The following is a 20780-nucleotide window of genomic DNA, read 5'->3' on the forward strand; positions in this document are numbered from 1 at the left end:
TATGATATATTCAACCAAAGAGCAACCCTGTGACAACAGCACACACACACACACACCCACACACACACTCTCTCTGTCTCTCTGTCTCTCTGTCTCTCTCTCTCTCTCTCTCTCTCTCTCTCTCTCTCTTGGAAATGTTTTCAATCTCTGTTACAATATTACAACTCCATTGCCCATAACTTATTTTCTATAAACATTTTATTCTCTCTGTGCTTCTGTAAATGTTCTTGCTCTCTCAATCTTGTTGTTTTGTTTGCATTCTTACACCTCTGCAGTCACAAATATAATAATTTTCTATCACTGGTACCCACATGGCAAGTGTGGCGTTTCTAAAGCGTTCCCCACATTTCCTGTGAGAGGTGCCTTGCAGCTACACTGATTTCCGATCAGCGTATCAGCACACAGCTTTCATCTGCTGCTTTAATATGGATCTCTTGCATATGAGGCGGAGCTATGCTGGATCCAACCACCTAAACCGAAAGCACAAAGACTAAGTTTCAAAACTTTGGTTAAGTCTGTGTGTTTGACAACTCTTTCCCAACCACTGCATCTACCACCAGGGGGACGTTACTACCAGGACGACAACGACCAATGTGGGCATTTTTCAGAAAAGCGGGTAAGTGTAGACTTTCCTCTCCTAAGTGTATGATGTGTACAAGTGTCTGCTCCTGCCCTCCTAACACACAACTCATGTTTTCAGAGTTCTCAAGGCCAGTAGAAAAGTGAAAGTGAACTGCACATTTGTGCAGATGTTTCATGATCATATACCAGACAAACATCAGGGCAAAAATGGAACACATGATTAAGAGATTTCAAATCACTCTAAGTATCAGGAGTCCTCTTTGTTTTATTTTTTCATTTTATTCGGGTTTCGATGGTATTTGTTCATTCTTATGCTTGACTTTTTGTATTAAACACAAAAGCACAGTTACATGCAACTTTTTTTTCACTTAGGGGTGGGCGGTCATGTTTGAGCATGAAATACTGGAATTAGGTGATCACATTAGTCTCCAGACTATGAGCGGCAGATCAGGCATGCCGAGCCTTTTCATCTGTGATGAACTTGCTCTCCTGATCCCTGCCTTTGTACCTGCTGCTATAGACTTAGAGGCAGATTTCAAACTATAGGCAGCGTGATTAACAGAGTTTATGGCCAAATGCTGGATTCACTCAGATTTATCCTAAATAAACTCGCTGAATTCTGAATCTGAGGTTTCCTCATGAACTGACTGTCAGGCTTAGACCCGGAAAGACGTCTGCAGAATAAAATAGCAAGTAGAGATTCTACAACCAATTTTGTGCTCTGAACACATTCAGAGAGGAGTTATAGCAGTTTTATCACTGTTCCTTGAACAACATGTACCAAATATTGTGTTGGAAATCTTCAGATATGGCAGACACAGCAACTGACTCTGCTGACACAGCAACTGACTCTTTTCACAGGCTTTTTTGTTCTCATTCAAACGAGCCGTTTTTTTCTGCTTTGAAAATGTAATAACGCAGTCTGTCTTTATAACTCTTTGTGAAGGCGGCAGCATGTCTGGTGAGGCCACTCCCTACAAGCCCAGCCACTGGCCGCAGGAGAATGTTCTCAGCACGGAACTGAGGAGACACGGCAACAGAGCCGCCGCCAAGCGATTGGCCAAAGCGTGCCAGGGGGCGGTCCCTGCCACTAGGAGTGCGGCTGAACGCAGCAAGATATGGACGTCGTACAAGGGGTGGGGTGCGAAAAAAAACAAGCTGGCCATCGCCATCATGGCGCTGGAGTACGACCGGATGGTGGAGGAGGTGGACAAGATGACACAGCTGGTCCAGAAGCTCCAGGTGAAGGCAAGGCCTCAGGAGGATGAGGTGGCCTCGCTCAGAAACCAACTCCAGAACCAGGTACAGCACAACAAGCAGCTGAAAGGCGACCTCCAAGAGGCTCAAATAATCCAGCAACAGACCAAAGCGGAGATGCGGTCTAAAGATGATGAGGTGGAGAGACTACGACAGGAGGTGGCCTCGCTCAGGAACCAATTCCAGAACCAGGTACACCAGAACAAGGAGCTGAAAAGCGACATGGAAGTGGTTCTATCCAACCAGCAACGGATCGAGGATGCATCTATAAAACTCTTTACAAATATAGAGCTCCTGAATAGCCTCCCTGACCTCGAGAAAAACAACTACAACTATGACTTCTGGAAGAAGATAAGGGAGTTCTGCATCATGGGGGTCAATGCGAAGCAGATTTTTCGTTTAGTCCAGGCAAAATGGCCCAAAAATGAAATGCAGACACTGATGGATTTGAGAGCGAGTGACATGTATCTGGCCAACAACTCCAGCACTAGCAACGGTGAGGCTCTTCTGCAGATCTTCCGATGGAGTGTGACCAGTGCTTTGGGATCAGGCAAGAAACGCTACCATGTGTACAAGAACCGGAGTCAAAAGGAGGGCGAGTCCTTCGAGAGCTACAGCAAGGAGAAGTTCAAGCTGTACTGTGCTTATGGAGACGAGGAACCCGACATAAACGACAAAGAGTTTATCGATGACTTGCTGGAAAATGCGCACAAGAAATACCGGGATCTTCGGCTCAATCCGATCACGACCCACGACGCCTTGATGAGCAGCGTCGCCCACAAGGACAGACTGCTCGCATGCAACTGGACGAACAGGTGCAAGAACTGCGAAAACTACGGCCACGACTGGGAGAGCTGTCGGAGGCCGGGCGGAGGTGACGAGGTGCCCCCTGGTGTCTGCTACACCTGTGGCATGTCTGGTCACCTGGCCAGGAACTGCTGGCACTATCAGGATGACTAACCTGCCCAGAGTGGAAGCAGCTTGGGTTTTCACTCTATAATTTACTCTTTCTGATGTTGTTTACTGCATTGGTGGTTTGTATTGTCCGTTTAGTCCTCATGATTGATGTGATGAGAACCACAATGGCAACGAGCATAATCTTCATAAGGGTTTAATTCCTTGATGCTTTTATAATGCATTTAATGACTGCAATGCATGATTATTTGGATGTTGAATCATCAAATCAACTAAATAAATCCCTCTGTAAATGTTCTGGTTGCGTAGATTTTAAATCTGTTAGTGAGCCTTACAGTGGCCCTGTTTTTTTTTCTCATCGCATTTCAGTATTTCACTACTGAATAAGTAAAATATTGCTGTGGATTCAATGTAATGTATGACTGCAATTTATAACTGGAAAAAAAAATAGTTCCAAAAAAAAAAAAGAATAAGTAAAATATATATTTTACTAATATTTAGTTTTTCATCTAAATGTCATAAATGCATGATTATATGGATGTTGAATCATCAAATCAAGTAAATCAATCCCTCTGTACATGTTCTGGTTGCATAGATTTTAAATGTGTTAGTGAGCCTTGCAGTGGGCCTGTTTTTTTTTTCTGATCGCATTTCAGTATTTCACTCCTGAATAAATAAAATATTTAGTTCTTCATCTAAATATCATAAATGCGTGATTATATGGATGTTGAATCATCAAATCAACTAAATCGACCCTGTTATGTCTTTAAAAGCCATTACGTCATCTTGGGTTAAGGGTCACAGATTAGCGGGAAGCCCGTTTTGTCTGGTGCAGTGTGTGTGAATAAACAAGCGTGGACGAGCCGTACGACTCGGTGTGGTTTTGTATATAACATTTGGCGACGAGGATGGAGCTTTCGCTTCCGCCACCAGCCCCATTTCTCGCGCTACCAGGCGAGCCCCCGGTACCATGGATTCGGTGGCTGGAATCATTTGAAACATACCTCGCAGCTCTCGGACTTGGCGGAGCTAGCGACGCGCGCCGTAAAGCCATTTTGATTCACTGTTTAGGCACCGAAGGCCAGCGCATATTCAGAACACTGGGACAAGCGGAGAAGTATAAGGACGCTACAACATTACTCGAAGCACATTTCGCAGCTCCACAGACGGTAATCCTGCGCAGAATCGTATTTCGGCAGCGCAGACAGAATGCGGGTGAGTCCATTCAGCATTATGTAGCCGATGGGGCAGTCATGGCCTGGCGGTTAGGGAACTGGTCTTGTGACCGGAGGGTCGTGGGTTTGATTCCCAGACAGGCCATGACTGAGGTGCCCTTGAGCAAGGCACCTAACCCCAACTGCTCCCCGGGCGCCGGGCTAGGGCTGCCCACCGCTCTGGGTACGTTTGATCCACAGCCCCCTAGTAATCACTAGTGTGTGTGTGTGTGTTCTGACTGCACAGATGGGTTAAAAGCGGAGGACAAATTTCGATTGGGGTGTAAAAAATCACAATTGACAAAATATGGCGCATTTCATTTCATTTCGCATTTCATTTCATTTCGCATTTCATTTCGATCTCCGCGGCTTAGCGTCGTTGTGCAAATTCGGAACCATGGAAGAGGAAATGATCAGAGATCAACTCGCGGAACATGCAACGCACTCTAAAATACGGGAAAAGTTAGTAATGTCCCCAGATGACCTAACACTTAGCCAGGCATTGGAAATTGCACTGCAAATTGAAACAGCTACTGAGCTATCCAGCAAATTGTCTCATAGCACCACTCCACAGCTCGCATTCGCTCAGCATGTAAACCAGGGGTGCCCACAGTTTTCAGCTTGCGAGCTACTTATAAGATGACCCAGTCAGAAAGATCTACCGGGGTGGCGGCGAACGTAATTTGTTGAGCGGGGGGGGGGGGGGAGGGGGGGGGGGGTGGCGAACGTAATATGTTGAGCGGGGGGGGGGGGGGGGGGGGGGGAGTGTGTGGCGAACGTAATTTGTTGAGTGGATTGCAGATTGGCTGCCGTGAATGTCAATCAAAATACAACCGTCAGTGCAGATGTGCGATTCATCTACTACTATTTTATGTGACGCGATCTACGCACATTCCTTCGCGATCGACCGACAGTTCCTTCGCGATCGACCGGTCGATCGCGATCGACGTAATGAGCACCCCTGATGTAAACGAACCCGAGCGCCCACCTAGCCCTGCATCCGCTGATATCGACATGGGTGTACACTATACGAGCCGCATGCGTGGCCAATCGCGCCGTACTTGTGGTGACTGCGGCTCTTCTTCGCATGCTAGTAAAGCCGCAGTGTGCCCTGCTAGGGGCCAAGTGTGTCAGCGCTGTGGGAAGAGCAACCATTTTGCCAGGGTCTGCCGCTCCGTACCGCCTACGGGTGCATCGCGGGCTGGCTCACGGCCTGCCGAAACTGGCACTACCGATCCTACCCCCATACACTCTGTCAGCTCTGCCCAGGTACCGTTCAAGACGTGCACAGTGGAACTAGATGGGGTCTGTGTGCCATTGCTAGTAGACACGGGTGCCGCCGTATCTCTTCTCAACTGGTCCACTGTTAAGCACTTCCTGCCCCTCAAAACGCTGAGGACGCAGTCATCTGCAGTGCTGCATGGCTATGGCAATACACTGATCAACTTAGTTGGCTCCTTGAGCTGTGCAGTGCGCCACGGAAACAAATGCGTCCCAACATTCACTTTCCAGGTGGCACAGCATGGTGCTAATCTTATGGGGATAGATCTAATCACAAGCCTGGGTTTTAGGTTCCTGGACAACTGTGGGGCAGCAATCCTTCAGGTCAGCTCACCATGGGAGCAGCGGTGGCCGCAGCTGTTTTCGGGCCTAGGCTGTATTTCAGACTTTACACACCAACCACTCCTGCGCTCCGACGTGCACCCAGTCATACAGCCTCTTCGCCGCATTCCCCTAGCTTTACGTGAGGATGTCAAAGGGGAGCTTATTAAGTTGTTAGAAGCAGGCGTGATCGAACCAGTCAATGCTTCCCCATGGATCTCAAACCTGGTGATCGCAAAAAAGAAATCGGGAGGTTTGCGTGTGTGTGTGGACCTGAGAGCCGTGAACAAGGCTGTGGTCCCAGGCAAATACCCATTGCCTACGGCGGAAGAGCTGACATGCCAGTTTTACGGCTCAAAAGTATTCACCAAGCTGGATCTCCGCCAGGGCTACCTGCAGGTTCCTCTGCACACAGATAGTCGCAACCTCACTGCATTCGTCACACACGCAGGTGTTTTTCGCTACACGAGGGTACCGTTTGGTCTTTGCTCCGCCCCTAGCTGTTTCCAGAAAATAATGTCAACTATTTTTTCCGGCATTCCTGGAGTAGTTGTTTTCCTGGATGACATTGTGGTACATGGACCAACATCCACCATCCACGATCAACGCCTCGCGCAAGTGCTGGACACTCTGGCCTCCCATAACTTGACGCTGAATGGGGAGAAATGCATTTTTTCAGCATCTGAAGTAGAGTTTGTGGGCTTTCGTCTGACTGCAGGTGGGCTTAGTCCAATACATTCGAATGTGGAAGCCATCCAACGGTTGCCCATGCCGTCCAGCCCCGCTCACTTTGCCTCTTTCCTGGGCATGACAGTATATTACCTACGGTTCCTCCCACAGTACTCAGCCACCACTGCCCCTCTCCGTCAGCTCCTTAAGAAGGATGCCCTGTGGGCCTGGACCCCAGCCTGTGCAGATGCCATCACACAGCTGAAGGCCCAACTCATTGCACCACCTGTTCTGGCTCACTTTGACCCATCCAGTCCGACATTCCTCACCTGTGATGCCTCGAACTTTGCAGTCGGTGCTGTGCTGTCTCAGCTCCAGGACAACACAGAGCAACCCATTGCTTTTGCTTCACGGGCCCTTAATCCGGCGGAGCAGAAGTATTCAGTGGGAGAACGAGAGGCCCTGGCATGCGTCTGGGCGTGTGAGCGATGGCATGTGTATCTGTATGGCCGCTCATTTACGCTACGGACGGACCACAAGGCACTCACGGCATTACTGGCAACTTCAGGATCCGCGCATAGAACCCTGCGCATACACCGCTGGTATGAACGGCTACACCAATATAACTTCAGCCTGCAGTATACACCGGGGCGAGAAAATGTGGTGGCGGACTTACTGTCATGCTCCGCACACCTCTCCACTTCGCATCTCTCAGTCACAGACCCACAGGATGACTGTACTGACCACGACCTTATCCAGCTCCTTCACTCTCCCCTGGAGAAGACGGTGTCCTTGCAGGAGCTCCAGCAGGCTTCGGAGCATGACCCAGACCTGACACAGCTCCGTTCTTTCATTCACTCAGGGTGGCCTCTACCTTCTGGCCTGCCAGACAGTCTGACACCTTTTCACCGCTTCAAGGATGAGCTTTTCTGCTGGAATACTCACTGTGTGGCTCGTGGCCACCGCACAATTATCCCGACAGCCCTACGGGCTCAGGTACTGGCTATGGCCCACGAAGGCCACCTGGGCATTGTCAAGGTCAAACAGCGGTGCCGGGAAGTAGTCTGGTGGCCGGGCATCGACGAGGACGTCGAGACTATGGTTAAAGACTGTACAGCATGCCTGGCGTGCGGAAAGACCGGCTCTCCAACAGTTCCACCCCTCCAGCCACTGCAGTGGCCAGCTGGACCATGGCAGCATGTTCAAATGGACATTTGTGGCGAGCTTCAAGGTGTCCCACATCACCAGCGCTTCTTAATTACAGTTTATGACCTCTACTCAAAGTGGCCAGAGGTTCACCCGACAGGTACTATTACCACACATGTGGTCATCGAATTTTTGGAGACACTGTTCACCCGCTGGGGCATGCCATCAACGATAACCACTGACAATGGGCCACAATTCATTTCTGCAGATTTCTCCACGTTTCTCAAGGAGCGGGGGATAAGACACATCCGCACCGCACTCTATAACCCACAGGCAAACGGGGGAGTGGAGCGCCTGAACCAGACACTCAAAAATGGCATTAGAGCTCACCTGGCAGAAGGGTTCCAGTTCCCTGTGGCACTACGGCGAACTCTGCTGCACTATCGAGCTACTCAACACTCCACTACAGAGAGGTCACCTGCACACCTCATGTTGGGACGGGAGCTGTCTTTGCCTTTGGATCGACTTCGGGCCCCGTTCAACCTGGCACCAAAAACAAAACACAATGCACGGCGACAGTCCACTAGCCGGCTCCGTGACAGAGTCTCTACACGGCAGTGTGAGATGAAACAGCACTTTGACCATTCCAATAGGGCCAAAACCCCAGCCTTTGCGACCCTGGACTGGGTTAGGATTCGGAGGCCAACACGGGGCCATAAATTAATGTCCTTCTGGTCCGAGCCTCTCCAAGTGACAAAGCAGCTAGGTCCGGCCACTTTCCGCCTGTCGGACGGAACGAGGTGGCATGCACGCCGCCTCCGCAGGGTGCGGCCACCTACTGCAGCAGACGCAGAATTCAACCAGGAGACAAAAACTGATATGGCCAGCACAGGCAATCCTACCAGGCGAGGGACCCGAACACGGGCCCAACCAGGCTACTTAAGGGACTATATGACTGAATTTAAATAATTAATATCATTTAATCTGTCATGTTTCAGGTCAACCTGCCTTAGTTAATGTTCTCATACAGTTATGTCTTTGGACATGGTTTTGAACGCCTGACTATAGTTCATACAGGCGCTGGTGTCTATATGGTACAGTTTATGTAGGATGTGTTTTGGGGGTTCCTTTGGGGAGGGGGGAAATGTTATGTCTTTAAAAGCCATTACGTCATCTTGGGTTAAGGGTCACAGATTAGCGGGAAGCCCGTTTTGTCTGGTGCAGTGTGTGTGAATAAACAAGCGTGGACGAGCCGTACGACTCGGTGTGGTTTTGTATATAACAGACCCCTTTGTACAAAAGGTGTCTTTAACTAAGGATTTTCATAGTCGAATCTGATTCGTCAGATTTTCCCGTTAGTCGACTAATAGTCGAATCAGGTTTTTTTTTTTTTTCCTCTAGAGGGCCTTAAATGGGATCGCCTTCTCATTCAGGACTTTCTTCCACGTCAAAGGAAAAACCTAAAGCACTCAGATAAATGAATAAACATGGTAGGTTGTCTTTATTCAGCTTTTATTTATTTATTGACTTATTTATTTTTTAATGAAACGTTAGAGAACATTAACAAAAAAGTCATCGTCAGTTTCATATCGAACTTTGTCAGACAGGCACTGTGCAAAATGTCAAAAATATTTTAAATAAAATCTGACTGCCTGAAAATATAAAAACAATTTGCCACACAACAGCAAAAAATATATAAGTAAAGGTTCAAGTAACGCGGTTTAAAAGCAAACAACAACAAAAAATGTTTATAGGTTTCCTGCCGAGACGACACGACCGATACGACAAACGGCTGAACTGTTTTTTTTTTTCGCGTGTTCAGCTCCGCTCATTTGGATTGTGCAACTGCATGGTGTGATTTATTAATGTGTAGTAAGGAAGAAGCCTATTGTTAATGCGCACACACCATTAAAAATATTTATTAACTGAAATTAGGATGCTTTTATTTGACAGAAGGCTATATATAATGAAAACAAAGACATTTCATGTAACAACTAATGCTTAGCAGCATCCTTGGGCACCCCCATGCAGTCAGAATGGTACATTCGACTATGACGATTTGAAAACTGCACGTCATGCACTCCAACTGCAAACACACCCACGTGCATCAGTTTCCTGTTGATACAGTACAATGCCCGAACTTTCGGCATTAACTACAGGCTATGATATATTCAACCAAAGAGCAACTCTGTGACAACAGCACACACACACACACACACACACACACGCACACACGCACACACACTCTCTCTCTCTCTCCTGGAAATGTTTTCAATCTCTGTTACAATATTACAACTCCATTGCCCATAACTTCTTTTCTATAAACATTTTATTCTCTCTGTGCTTCTGTAAATGTTCTTGCTCTCTCAATCTTGTTGTTTTGTTTGCATTCTTACACCTCTGCAGTCACAAATATAATTATTTTCCATCACTGGTGCCCACATGGCAAGTGTGGCGTTTCTAAAGCGTTCCCCACATTTCCTGTGAGAGGTGCCTTGCAGCTCCACTGATCTCCGATCAGCCTATCAGCACACAGCTTTCATCCGCTGCTTTAATACGGATCTTCCTTCCATTGTAAACTGAAAGGCCCGGTGCCCGTCTGTCTGCCCACTTCACCCAGAAAACGAAGACAAAAGAAAAGAAAACACTTCTGCAGGAAGGCAGATACCATGAACAGTGTTGTGCAGGTGTAAACGCAGCTCCCCTACACAATCGTCCATAACTGGTTCGCTCACTTTTAAGCTCCAATATCCCACTGTCCACACATGCATACATGTGTATGTGCGTGCAGACACACACTCCTCCAGAGTACGAAAAAGGAATCAGACAGGAAGAGCAGAGGTGAAACAGATATGGTGTAAATGTAAACATGGCAACACACAGTCAAAACAGAAGGCCTGCCATTAAGGAAGGTCCCGCTCCTCAGGACCATGGAAGAGCCTGACAGGACATACTGTCTCACAGGTCAGATTAGACACTATACTTAAAGCAGTACAGCTTCCTAAAGTTGTAATGTTCTACACCAGTGTTTTTCAAACTTTTTTTCTAACGACCCATATTTTGTCCCTGATCTTTCCCGCGACCCAGCCTACTAAGAAATATATATACAGTATACTCGGTCGCGAGCGTAAGATGTTGACGGGGGTGGCGAACGCATGTTGTTGCCCGGGGGGGGGGGGGGGGGGGGGGGGGTGGCGAAAGGCGAAAGTAAGTTGTTGACTGGGGGGGGGGGGGGGGCGGCGAACGTAAGTTGTTGACGGAGTTTAACTATTATATCGCGATCGATCGCCAAGTATTAACGCCTCCGCCGTTCGCGCAGTCGCGCGCTATAAATATAATTTATTAAATATATTAACATTTATTTTTTAGCGACCCTTTTTTTTTGCCTCGCGACCCATAGTTTGAAAAACCCTGTTCTACACTATAGTGAAACCGTATATGTAAGTGGACTGGACAATAACGGGTGAAAAGTGAAGCCTCCACGTGTCAGCTGCCCTCTAGTGGCTGCCTGCAGTACTACTTGTTAACTGCCTATTGCCATGTAAGCGAATTGCTCACAACAAACTTTGAATACATATTACGCATCAAATATGTATTTCGGGCTGTTATGTTCTGTCAATTATGTAAGAGCACCTTCCGTTATTATCGTTACAATAAACAGGTTTTAAAGAAGTTATTTGATGTTACATCTAAAGATGAGGTCATACTTTTTTTTAAGGATCAGATTATTAAAAGGGGTGTGGCGATGTGATTGACAGCTAGTAGATCAAACAGCGTGAATGCGCTCGACAGCAAAATTCTTAAACTTCACTTGGACAAAATGGAGTTGGCACCTTCAGAAAAAACTTCAAACTAAAAGTCTGTTGACTTTTTATATTTGACTGTTAGCCACTAGCTTTACTCACTCTTATGTTTTTTGTAAAAACAAATGGTAGTGGAGTCCTGTGGATGGTGGGTGTGGCCTGTGTGTGGTTGTGGTGGCCTGTGGGTGGGGGGCATCTCTCACCGCTGGTCCTGACACAGTCTAGCTGCTCTTTGCTCAGACAGCAGGTTCGTTCCTCCGCAATACTCCACTCTTTCTCTCCGTCCGCCTCTGGATCCTCCATGACGCCGCGGACAATTCACACCTTCCCCTGTTCACACACACACACGCCCACATGTGTACATAAACACACACACACATCAACACAAACATTAAAGTCATAGCTGCTTTGGTTCGACAGCCACTGCAGTAGGAGTGTATCAGCGTAGGGCTCATGGTAGCGTTGTGGAGGGTCATTATTTAATAACACTGCAGAGACGGAGCGCCAGCCTGCACTTCACCCATGAGCACAAGGCTGACCATGTACCTGACTGCAGACATACAGCACCAATATCATAATCCCTAGGGCTGTGCGATACAGACAGAAACATTGTATTGTGATTATACTGCAATGATACTACGATTCTGAAAACCACAAACTCTCTCTGGAAATAATAATAAGTTTATTTTATATAGCGCCTTTCACATACCCAAGGTCGCTTTACATGAACATGGTCATATATAAGAGGGGAAAGTTAGGGAGTTTCAGTGAGAGTGGAAATAATGAGAGAACAGAAAGATCTTTAGCTGAGCTTTGAAAATAGGAAGAGAGGCAGAGGAGCGAAGAGAGGAAGGTAGAGAGTTCCAGAGAGTGGGGGCAGCAACACTGAAAGATCTGCCACCCATAGTGGAGAGTCTGTGTGTTGGAATGGTTAATAGACCGGAGTTAGAGGACCTGAGCTGACGTGATGGAACGTGAAGGTGCAACAGGTTGGAGAGGTAAACAGGTGCGAGGCCATGCAGGGCATTAAAAGTCATTAAGAGGATTTTGGGTTAAATGGTTTAAAGCTGTATAAGGTACAGATTGGCTGTGATGTAAATGCCTCTTACACATCAGGTCTATCAGTGTGCTGGTGATCTAGAGACTACATGGAGAACTACCTGTGGGGCCAGTATGGATTAAAGAGTACCTGAGCTGAAGTGAAGAATCCGACGTCTTCTGGGTCAGTGGAGATCGTGTGAATTTGATTGTCTGGGATGGGTACCTGTAAATAAATGCAAAGACAATTGTAATGAGCTAGATAAAAACCCCAAACATGCAATACATGCTCATTACGTACTTTCTACGAGTTGTTTTAATTTTTAACTTCTTGCTTTAAGCCTCGTTAGTGGCTCATTTTCATAACCTTGCCTTCCCCAACAATACATGCAGCAGTTCTATATAATAATGTGGAGGTGCTTCTGGGTGGGGTCTCGGAGGCCACGTGTAAAGGGTTAAAACTTCAGTGGGAGCTGATGGAGGAGCAGTGTGTGGTGGGAGAGAGCATTCCTGAAGAATGAGGTCACACTAAATGGCCATTAAAATGCTCCAAAAGCAGGTCTCCGGGTCTGTGTCTGGATCCTTAATGAAGACATTAGTGTTTGATGCGAATAAAGTCAAAGCTGGATATTGAACACCAAGTTCTTTATTTTACCATTCTGCAAATAACCCATTTTACTTTTACACAAGTTTACAATTGTTTGGTCTCTTTTTGCTGACTGCAACACAGTCTCTGAGATTTGCTCATCGAGAGATAATTTACTTTCTTCTCTTTTCGCCAGGAGCAAACGTTTGGAAAGATAAAGGGATAATTAATGTCCTATCAGTGCTGTATTCAAAGCAAAGTTGTATGAAGGTGCTTGTTTTATATTACCTGCTTTGGCAAGAGTGTAAGTCCTTAGCTCGTGTTTTATTTGTGGTGAACTTCTAAACCTTTGTATATCTTACAACACTGTACATACACTACCGTTCAAAGGTTTGGGGTCACCTAGACAATTTCGTGTTTTCCCTGCAATCTCATACTTTTATTTATTAAATGAATTGCAAAATGAATAGAAATATAGTCCAGACACATAATTTTCTACTTTAAACTTTGCTTTCATCAAAGAATGCTCCCTTAGCAGCAATTACAGCATTGCAGACCTTTGGCATTCTAGCTGTTAATTTGCTGAGGTAATCTGGAGAAATTTCACCCCATGCTTCCAGAAGCTGCTCCCACAAGTTTGATTGGGTTAATGGGCACTTTTTTCGTACCATACGGTCAAGCTGCTCCCACAACAGCTCAATGGGGTTGAGATCTGGTGACTGCGCTGGCCACTCCATTACCGATAAAACACCAGCTGCCTGCTTCTTCTCTAAATAGTTTGTGCATAATTTGGAGGTGTGCTTTGGGTCCTTGTCCTGCTGCAGGATGAAATTGGCTCCAATCAAGCGCTGTCCACAGGGTATGGCATGGTGTTGCAAAATGGAGTGATAGCCTTCCTTATTCAAAATCCCTTTTACCTTGTACAGATCTCCCACTTTACCAGCACCAAAGCAACCCCAGACCATCACATTACCTCCACCATGTTTGACAGATGGTATCAGGCACTCTTCCAGCATCTTTTCAGTTGTTCTGCGTCTCACAAATGTTCGTCTGTGTGATCCAAACACCTCAAACTTTGATTCATCTGTCCATAACACTTTTTTCCAATCTTCCTCTGTCCAATGTCTGTGTTCTTTTGCCCATATTAATCTTTTTCTTTTATTAGCCAGATATGGCTTTTTCTTTGCCACTCTGCCCTGAAGGCCAGCATCCCAGAGTCGCCTCTTCACTGTAGACGTTGACACTGGCGTTTTGCGGGTACTATTTAATGAAGCTGCCAGTTGAGGACCTGTGAGGCGTCGATTTCTCAAACTGGAGACTCTAATGTACTTGTCTTGTTGCTCAGTTGTGCAGCGGGGCCTTCCACTTCTCATTCTACTCTGGTTAGAGCCTGTCTGTGCTCTCCTCTGAAGGGAGTAGTACACACCATTGTAGGAAATCTTCAGTTTCTTGGCAATGTCTCACATGGAATAGACTTCATTTCTCAGAAAAAAAATAGACTGTCGAGTTTCAATTGAAAGTTGTTTTTTTCTGGCCATTTTGTGAGTTTAATCGAACCAACAATTGTAATGCTCCAGATTCTCAACTAGCTCAAAGGAAGGTCAGTTTTATAGCTTCTCTAATCAGCAAAACTGTTTTCAGCTGTGCTAACCTACTTGCACAAGGGTTTTCAAGGGTTTTCTAAATATCCAATAGCCTCCTTACAGAGTTAGCAAACACAATGTACCATTAGAACACTGGAGTGATGGTTGTTGGAAATGGGTCTCCATACATCTATGTAGATATTGCATTAAAAACCAGATGTTTACAGCTAGAATAGTCATTTACCACATTAATAATGTTTAGAGTGTATTTTTAATGCATTTAATGTTAGCTAAATTGAAAAAAAACGGCTTTTCTTTCAAAAATAAGAACATTTCTAAGTGACCCCAAACTTTTGAACGGTAGTGTAATGTAGTTATATAACTACTAGTTATATAAATAACAGGGTAATTTCGATACGGTTCCATTCCTGCACTGCCGAATATGGCCACTAGAGGGAAGAGGAGAACTCAAGCTATAAATTTTTCAACAGTACGAAAAAGTCATCGCCATCCGATATTAAGTAAACAAACACACCACGATCAAATAACCTAAGCCTGATCATGTACTCGTGTGAGCAATTAGCATTATAATTTCGGTTTTTCAAAGCTATGACAATGTATCGCGGCAACGTACTGAAGACTAATGTAAAATTTGGTAATAATCAATTGACATCAAGGCCTGGAGACATGCCTGAAGAGGTTATCCCACAGAAGGACCAAAGCAAACGAACCACTGAAAGGATCTTTAATACCTGCCACTGCCACTTTAAAGGCCCATTCACACCCTACGGTAATTACGGATACGGACCCTTTCGTCCGGTTCCGGAGGTCGTTTCATCCGTCAGTGGGTCCGTTGCCAGAGCGCTTAAAGCCTGCTTTATACCTCCGGACACGGACGAATTTCGTCCGTCCGTACCAAACGTAGCCTCCGTAGGGGGCCACTATACCTCTTTCCGTTTCCAACGTTGTTATGATTTTTTTAAATACATCCTCTAGAGGGCAGTATAGTCAAATTTCCGGCACCAGCGCACCAGCAATCTCCTCCCAGCTGTTTTTGCATCGCTGTTTATCGCGATGACCTGGCACCGTAGCAGAATGTAGCCTTTAACCAACTCGCAAAGTTTCTCTTCTAACTCGAGCGTCATTTTTTAAAGTCCAGTACTCTTCTTCATTGATTTTCCCGAATTGGTGTACGTTCGATGCTTCTGACTCTCTACTGCCCCCTGATTTGCGGTTTATATTGCTCCGTTACTACGGATTCGTAAGCGCTCTGGCAACGGACCCACTGACGGATGAAACGACCTCCGGAACCGGACGAAAGGGTCCGTATCCGTAATTACCGTAGGGTGTGAATGGGCCTTAAGCCTGCTTTATACCTCCGGACACGGACGAATTTCGTCCGTCCGTACCAAACGTAGCCTCCGTAGGGGGCCACTATACCTCTTTCCGTTTCCAACGTTGTTATGATTTTTTTAAATACATCCTCTAGAGGGCAGTATAGTCAAATTTCCGGCACCAGCGCACCAGCAATCTCCTCCCAGCTGTTTTTGCATCGCTGTTTATCGCGATGACCTGGCACCGTAGCAGAATGTAGCCTCTAACCAACTCGCAAAGTTTCTCTTCTAACTCGAGCGTCATTTTTTAAAGTCCAGTACTCTTCTTCATTGATTTTCCCGAATTGGTGTACGTTCGATGCTTCTGACTCTCTACTGCCCCCTGATTTGCGGTTTATATTGCTCCGTTACTACGGATTCGTAAGCGCTCTGGCAACGGACCCACTGACGGATGAAACGACCTCCGGAACCGGACGAAAGGGTCCGTATCCGTAATTACCGTAGGGTGTGAATGGGCCTTTACGAATCCGTAGCAACGGAGCAATATAAACCTCAAATCAGGGGGCAGTAGAGAGTCAGAAGCATCGGACGTACACTAATTCGGGAAAATCAATGAAGAAGAGTACTGGACTTTAAAAAATGACGCTCGAGTTAGAAGAGAAACTTTGCGAGTTGGTTAGAGGCTACATTCTGCTACGGTGCCAGGTCATCGCGATAAACAGCGATGCAAAAACAGCTGGGAGGAGATTGCTGGTGCGTCGGTGCCGGAAATTTGACTATACTGCCCTCTAGAGGATGTATTTTAAAAAATCATAACAACGTTGGAACCGGAAAGAGGTATAGTGGCCCCCTACGGAGGCTACGTTTGGTACGGACGGACGAAATTCGTCCGTGTCCGGAGGTATAAAGCAGGCTTAATGCCTGCCAGAGACACAAACAGCACTGGGTGTATTAGGTGCGGTCGCGTGCGTGCACGGACCAGCTCAGTGGTCGGCTGGGCCTGTCGCTGCCATGACAACCACCGGGTTTCAGGTGAACGCAACACAATCGGACAGGAAGTGAGAAAGGAGAAGAGAGAGAGAGAGAGAGAGAGAGAGAGAGAGAGAGAGAGAGAGAGAGAGAGAGAGAGAGAGACAGAGGGAGACAAAGAGAGACTATCAGAAATACTATCAGAGAGTGATCCGCGTCTGTCCTGAGTTCATAGACCTCACTAACACAGAGAAGCTCAGTTATATATTAGGAGAGAAGAGTGACCTCATCACACTCTCAGCTCTCTACATCACAGCCTGTCACAACCTGAGAGACAACCAGTCACACTAATCACTACTAATCATTACAACTTTATTAATCAGTTCATTATTATTGTTAGTATTAATGTGTATGATTTTGTAAACCTCTTTTATTTTATTTATTTTAATTCTTTAATGTAAAACATGTATTTTCCACTGACGGTATTATTAATTATTTATGTTTGTTTATTGTTTCATTGCTTTGGCAACAGTATACATTGTTACAGTCCTGCCAATAAAGCATTATTGAATACAGAGAGAGAGAGAGAGAGAGAGAGAGAGAGAGAGAGAGAGAGAGAGAGAGAGAGAGAGAGAGAGAGAGAGAGAGAGAGAATCTTGAATCTTGAGAGAGGGAGAGACAGAGGGGGAGAGAGAGAGAGAAACAGAGAGAGAGAAAGAGAGAGAGAGAGAGAGAGAGAGAGAGAGAGAGAGAGAGAGAGGGTAGGTTAGGCAATTCCAGTTCCTCTCTCTAGCCGCATTCTGAAAGTTTTGAATAAATGACTTATAGAAAAATACACCATCAAAAAGTCACACCATCGGAATCCAGTCGGGAAGGTTTATACTAGAAGATCCGGCACCTCCACCAAGTGTTAACACCGTTATGTTGGAACCAGCCCGACTGGGAGAGCACGCACGCTCCATTATAATTGTACTGCGGTGAAGGAGCTGAATCATGCGTGCAAAAACAACTAAACTAAACGTACGGCACCGACAAAATCAGCAGGATTTCATTTTTCATTAGTTATAAAAGAGGCAGAACAGACACGCGATACTTTGGCAATCACGTAATTTACAACATTCATTCTGCTGAAGAAACACTACAGGATGATCGGAGCAGACGAGAACAGATGTGTCATTTAGACAAGATGTCATTCAAACTCCACCTAATGAGTCATTTTAAAAACTCCCGTCTCTGAGCAAAGTAGAGGTCTATGCTATATTTCTACCCTTTGGAATCATAAATTCCCTTGTAAAGCTTACATTTGTGGCTTTTCAACAGCAGTGGTCAAACTTCCTCATGAGGTTCACCAGATCTGTTCGCTCTGTCAACTTGCATTTTCCCTGACAAGCCTACAAGTTAGTTGTCATTTTGACCTGCTCTTTCATCATGCTTTAAACAACACAAACATTTTAAAAACTGTCTCGAGTCTTACTAGTGCTACCAAAAAAGTAAACCCGTTTTCTTTAGGGCCAAACCGATCGTTAACAAAAGCCAAATCACATGCACACTATACACTCCCATTTTACACAGTTTGCATGCGGATTGCCTCTGCATGAGGTCACTATGGCAACTGTTTTGCCCGCGAGCTCCTGTACCCTACGCTTCTTGACCCTCGTGCAGAAAGTGCAGCAAAACTTAGAACAATATTTACTTTGATTACATCAAGCAGCAACAGATTCGCTGCAGTTACATTCCCACCGCACCCGTATTAGGAGAAATCGCGTTTCTCAAGCCCGAATCGTGCTTAGGTTACCCCTGCACTTAAAGTTCGGTTCTGTCAAACTTTATCCTGCAGAATGCACTTAATCCAGGAGGCGGAGTGGAAAACGAGCCCATAGACTCACCTCACACCCCTTCATACGAGACGCGTGCACATAAGCAGAATGACGTTTAACGATGGGGTGCGAGACTGTAGTGTGTGTCAGAAAATGAAGAACCGAGACGGAAATCCAGCGTCATTCATTTCCGAATCTCCAACCATATATTCCCCCGCCTCCTCCCACACACACACAGAAATAATGGCAGAGTCCAAACTCCTAAACCTCCGAGCTGATGTGATCAGTACACACAGTTCACGATAACGATCACGATGGAAACCTCATCTCTGAAGACACACGAAGGTTTTCAGCCAGGGATGGTGGACATTAGTTTTAAGGTTATTCTGGAACCCCTCTTAGATCCTCCACCCATTTTCCCGGAAGAACTTTCCGACAGTGAAGTTTCACATGCCATGATGAACTTATATTTGGTGTAAGTTGTAAAACGGAGGCGTGAAGTTCTACTAGAAAACGTCGTTTCGTCATAGGAAACCCCGCAACGTTAAAGTGGGACTTAGAAACCCACTGGCGTGTTGTGATTGACCCCCGTAGTGCAGAATGAATCTTCTCGACTTAAGAGCTCTTACTCACCTACTACAACTGCGTCGAGATCAGAAGAGGTCGAGTGGTAAAAAAGGTTAACACACTAAATCATACACCTGAGCGCCCAAACGTCCAGCCCGTGTTCGTCCCACACCCTCACGTACAAGCAACTTCACTGTTGTCATATTTCTACGTAGGCAAAATCCTACAGGTCCCACTTACCGTAAACATGTGAATATCTGTCCTGCGTCGTGGCGCTTGCAGCCACAATTCTCTAAGAGTATTTGATCTGCCTGAAAATACCCGCAGAAGCAAACGTCTTTTGTACCAGAAACCCCGGGGAGAAACTCCCCACATGTCCTAAGAAGACTGGCAGGGTTGTTGTTCGTAAACAGGTACACTAACGTCGCCTCTGTCGCTCCCGCGTCTTCTGCATGTCGCATATCAACCGGGATCTGCGCACCGGCGGCGTCGACCTGCAACATGTCCCATACCGGCAGCCTGGCTGGAAATATACGGCACGTCCCGTTAACACCTCGGTGACTTTATTAGAAATGGAGCCTCCAGCTGTATATTGTGTGTCATTTTGGCAAGAGTGTCTCGAGAATTGTAATAGCAATTAAATTGGCATTTTTTGTGGGGAGAGGCATAGCCAGAAAGGATCAGCAATAATCATGAGGATTATTTATATATAAATATATTATATATGTATATCAGTGTGACACTAAGGGACACCGACATGATTAAAGTGGACACCACCCTCCACGTTAGTGGAGAAAAACGTTTTGTCCCGTGTTTTCAAACGATGCTGAATTTTTACTGAAATTTTTGTGTTTTGCATGTTTATGTTAGGAAGTATCATCCCGAGGGCAGGAGTGAAAAAACCAGTCTGAACACATAATGAATCAACCCAGTGAGTGGTTGTGCACACTTCAACGTACCGAACAGATCCAAGTAAAAGATTCATCTTGCACGCGCATATACAAATGATGCGTTCTCTAATTTATAACTCAATACAGTAGCAACAACGATGAACACGTGTGTTACTTACAATAAACGATTGACTTATTTCATTTCAGCAGTAAGCTGAACAACAGCTTTTAGCTTTATTCTAAAGGATCGTACTGGACAAACACGAGACCATGTTTGCATGTTTTTGAATTCCTGTCAGATGGACAATGAGGTATTTTGACATCATTACTTAATGCAGTGTTTTTCAAACTTTTTTTCTAACGACCCATATTTTGTCCCTGATTTTTCCCGCGACCCAGCCTACTAAGAAATATATATACAGTATACTCGGTCGCGAGCGTAAGTTGTTGACGGGGGTGGCGAACGTATGTTGTTGCCCGGGGGGGGGGGGGGGGGGGGGGGGGGGTGGCGAACGTAAGTTGTTGACGGAGTTTAACTATTATATCGCGATCGATCGCCAAGTATTAACGCCTCCGCCGTTCGCGCAGTCGCGCGCTATAAAAATAATTTATTAAATATATTAACATTTATTTTTTAGCGACCCTTTTTTTTTGCCTCGCGACCCATTTTAGGGTCGCGACCCATAGTTTGAAAAACCCTGACTTAATGCGTCTTCTCATGTAATATTATACCATCTAAAAATCTGCAGGTTTGCCCCATGCTGAAAGGTCATAAGACCAATGTTTGTGCATCCAGACTCAAAGTAAG

At 45.8% G+C, this 20780-nt stretch overlaps 1 protein-coding gene and 1 long non-coding RNA gene across 2 annotated transcripts in view; one reads left to right on the forward strand and one right to left on the reverse strand.

The window, feature by feature from the left end:
* Window positions 1-19295, reverse strand: part of LOC143518434 (uncharacterized) — a 32140-nt gene extending 12845 nt beyond the window's left edge. The window contains exons 1-3 of the long non-coding RNA XR_013132175.1: window positions 19149-19295; window positions 12378-12452; window positions 11392-11518 (exon numbers count right to left, since the gene is read on the reverse strand). This is a non-coding gene — a long non-coding RNA (uncharacterized LOC143518434). The remainder of the gene's footprint in view (window positions 1-11391; window positions 11519-12377; window positions 12453-19148) is intronic.
* LOC143518408 (uncharacterized) lies at window positions 345-3612 on the forward strand. The gene is made up of 2 exons (XM_077010883.1): window positions 345-616; window positions 1529-3612. Exons 1-2 carry the CDS (start codon window positions 592-594, stop codon window positions 2797-2799), a joined length of 1296 nt encoding a protein of 431 aa, XP_076866998.1. The 5' UTR covers window positions 345-591; the 3' UTR covers window positions 2800-3612.
* Window positions 19296-20780: the final 1485 nt, after the last annotated feature.

Source organism: Brachyhypopomus gauderio, chromosome 7 (assembly GCF_052324685.1).
Source record: "Brachyhypopomus gauderio isolate BG-103 chromosome 7, BGAUD_0.2, whole genome shotgun sequence".
In the NCBI taxonomy this organism is placed as follows: Eukaryota; Metazoa; Chordata; class Actinopteri; order Gymnotiformes; family Hypopomidae; genus Brachyhypopomus; species Brachyhypopomus gauderio.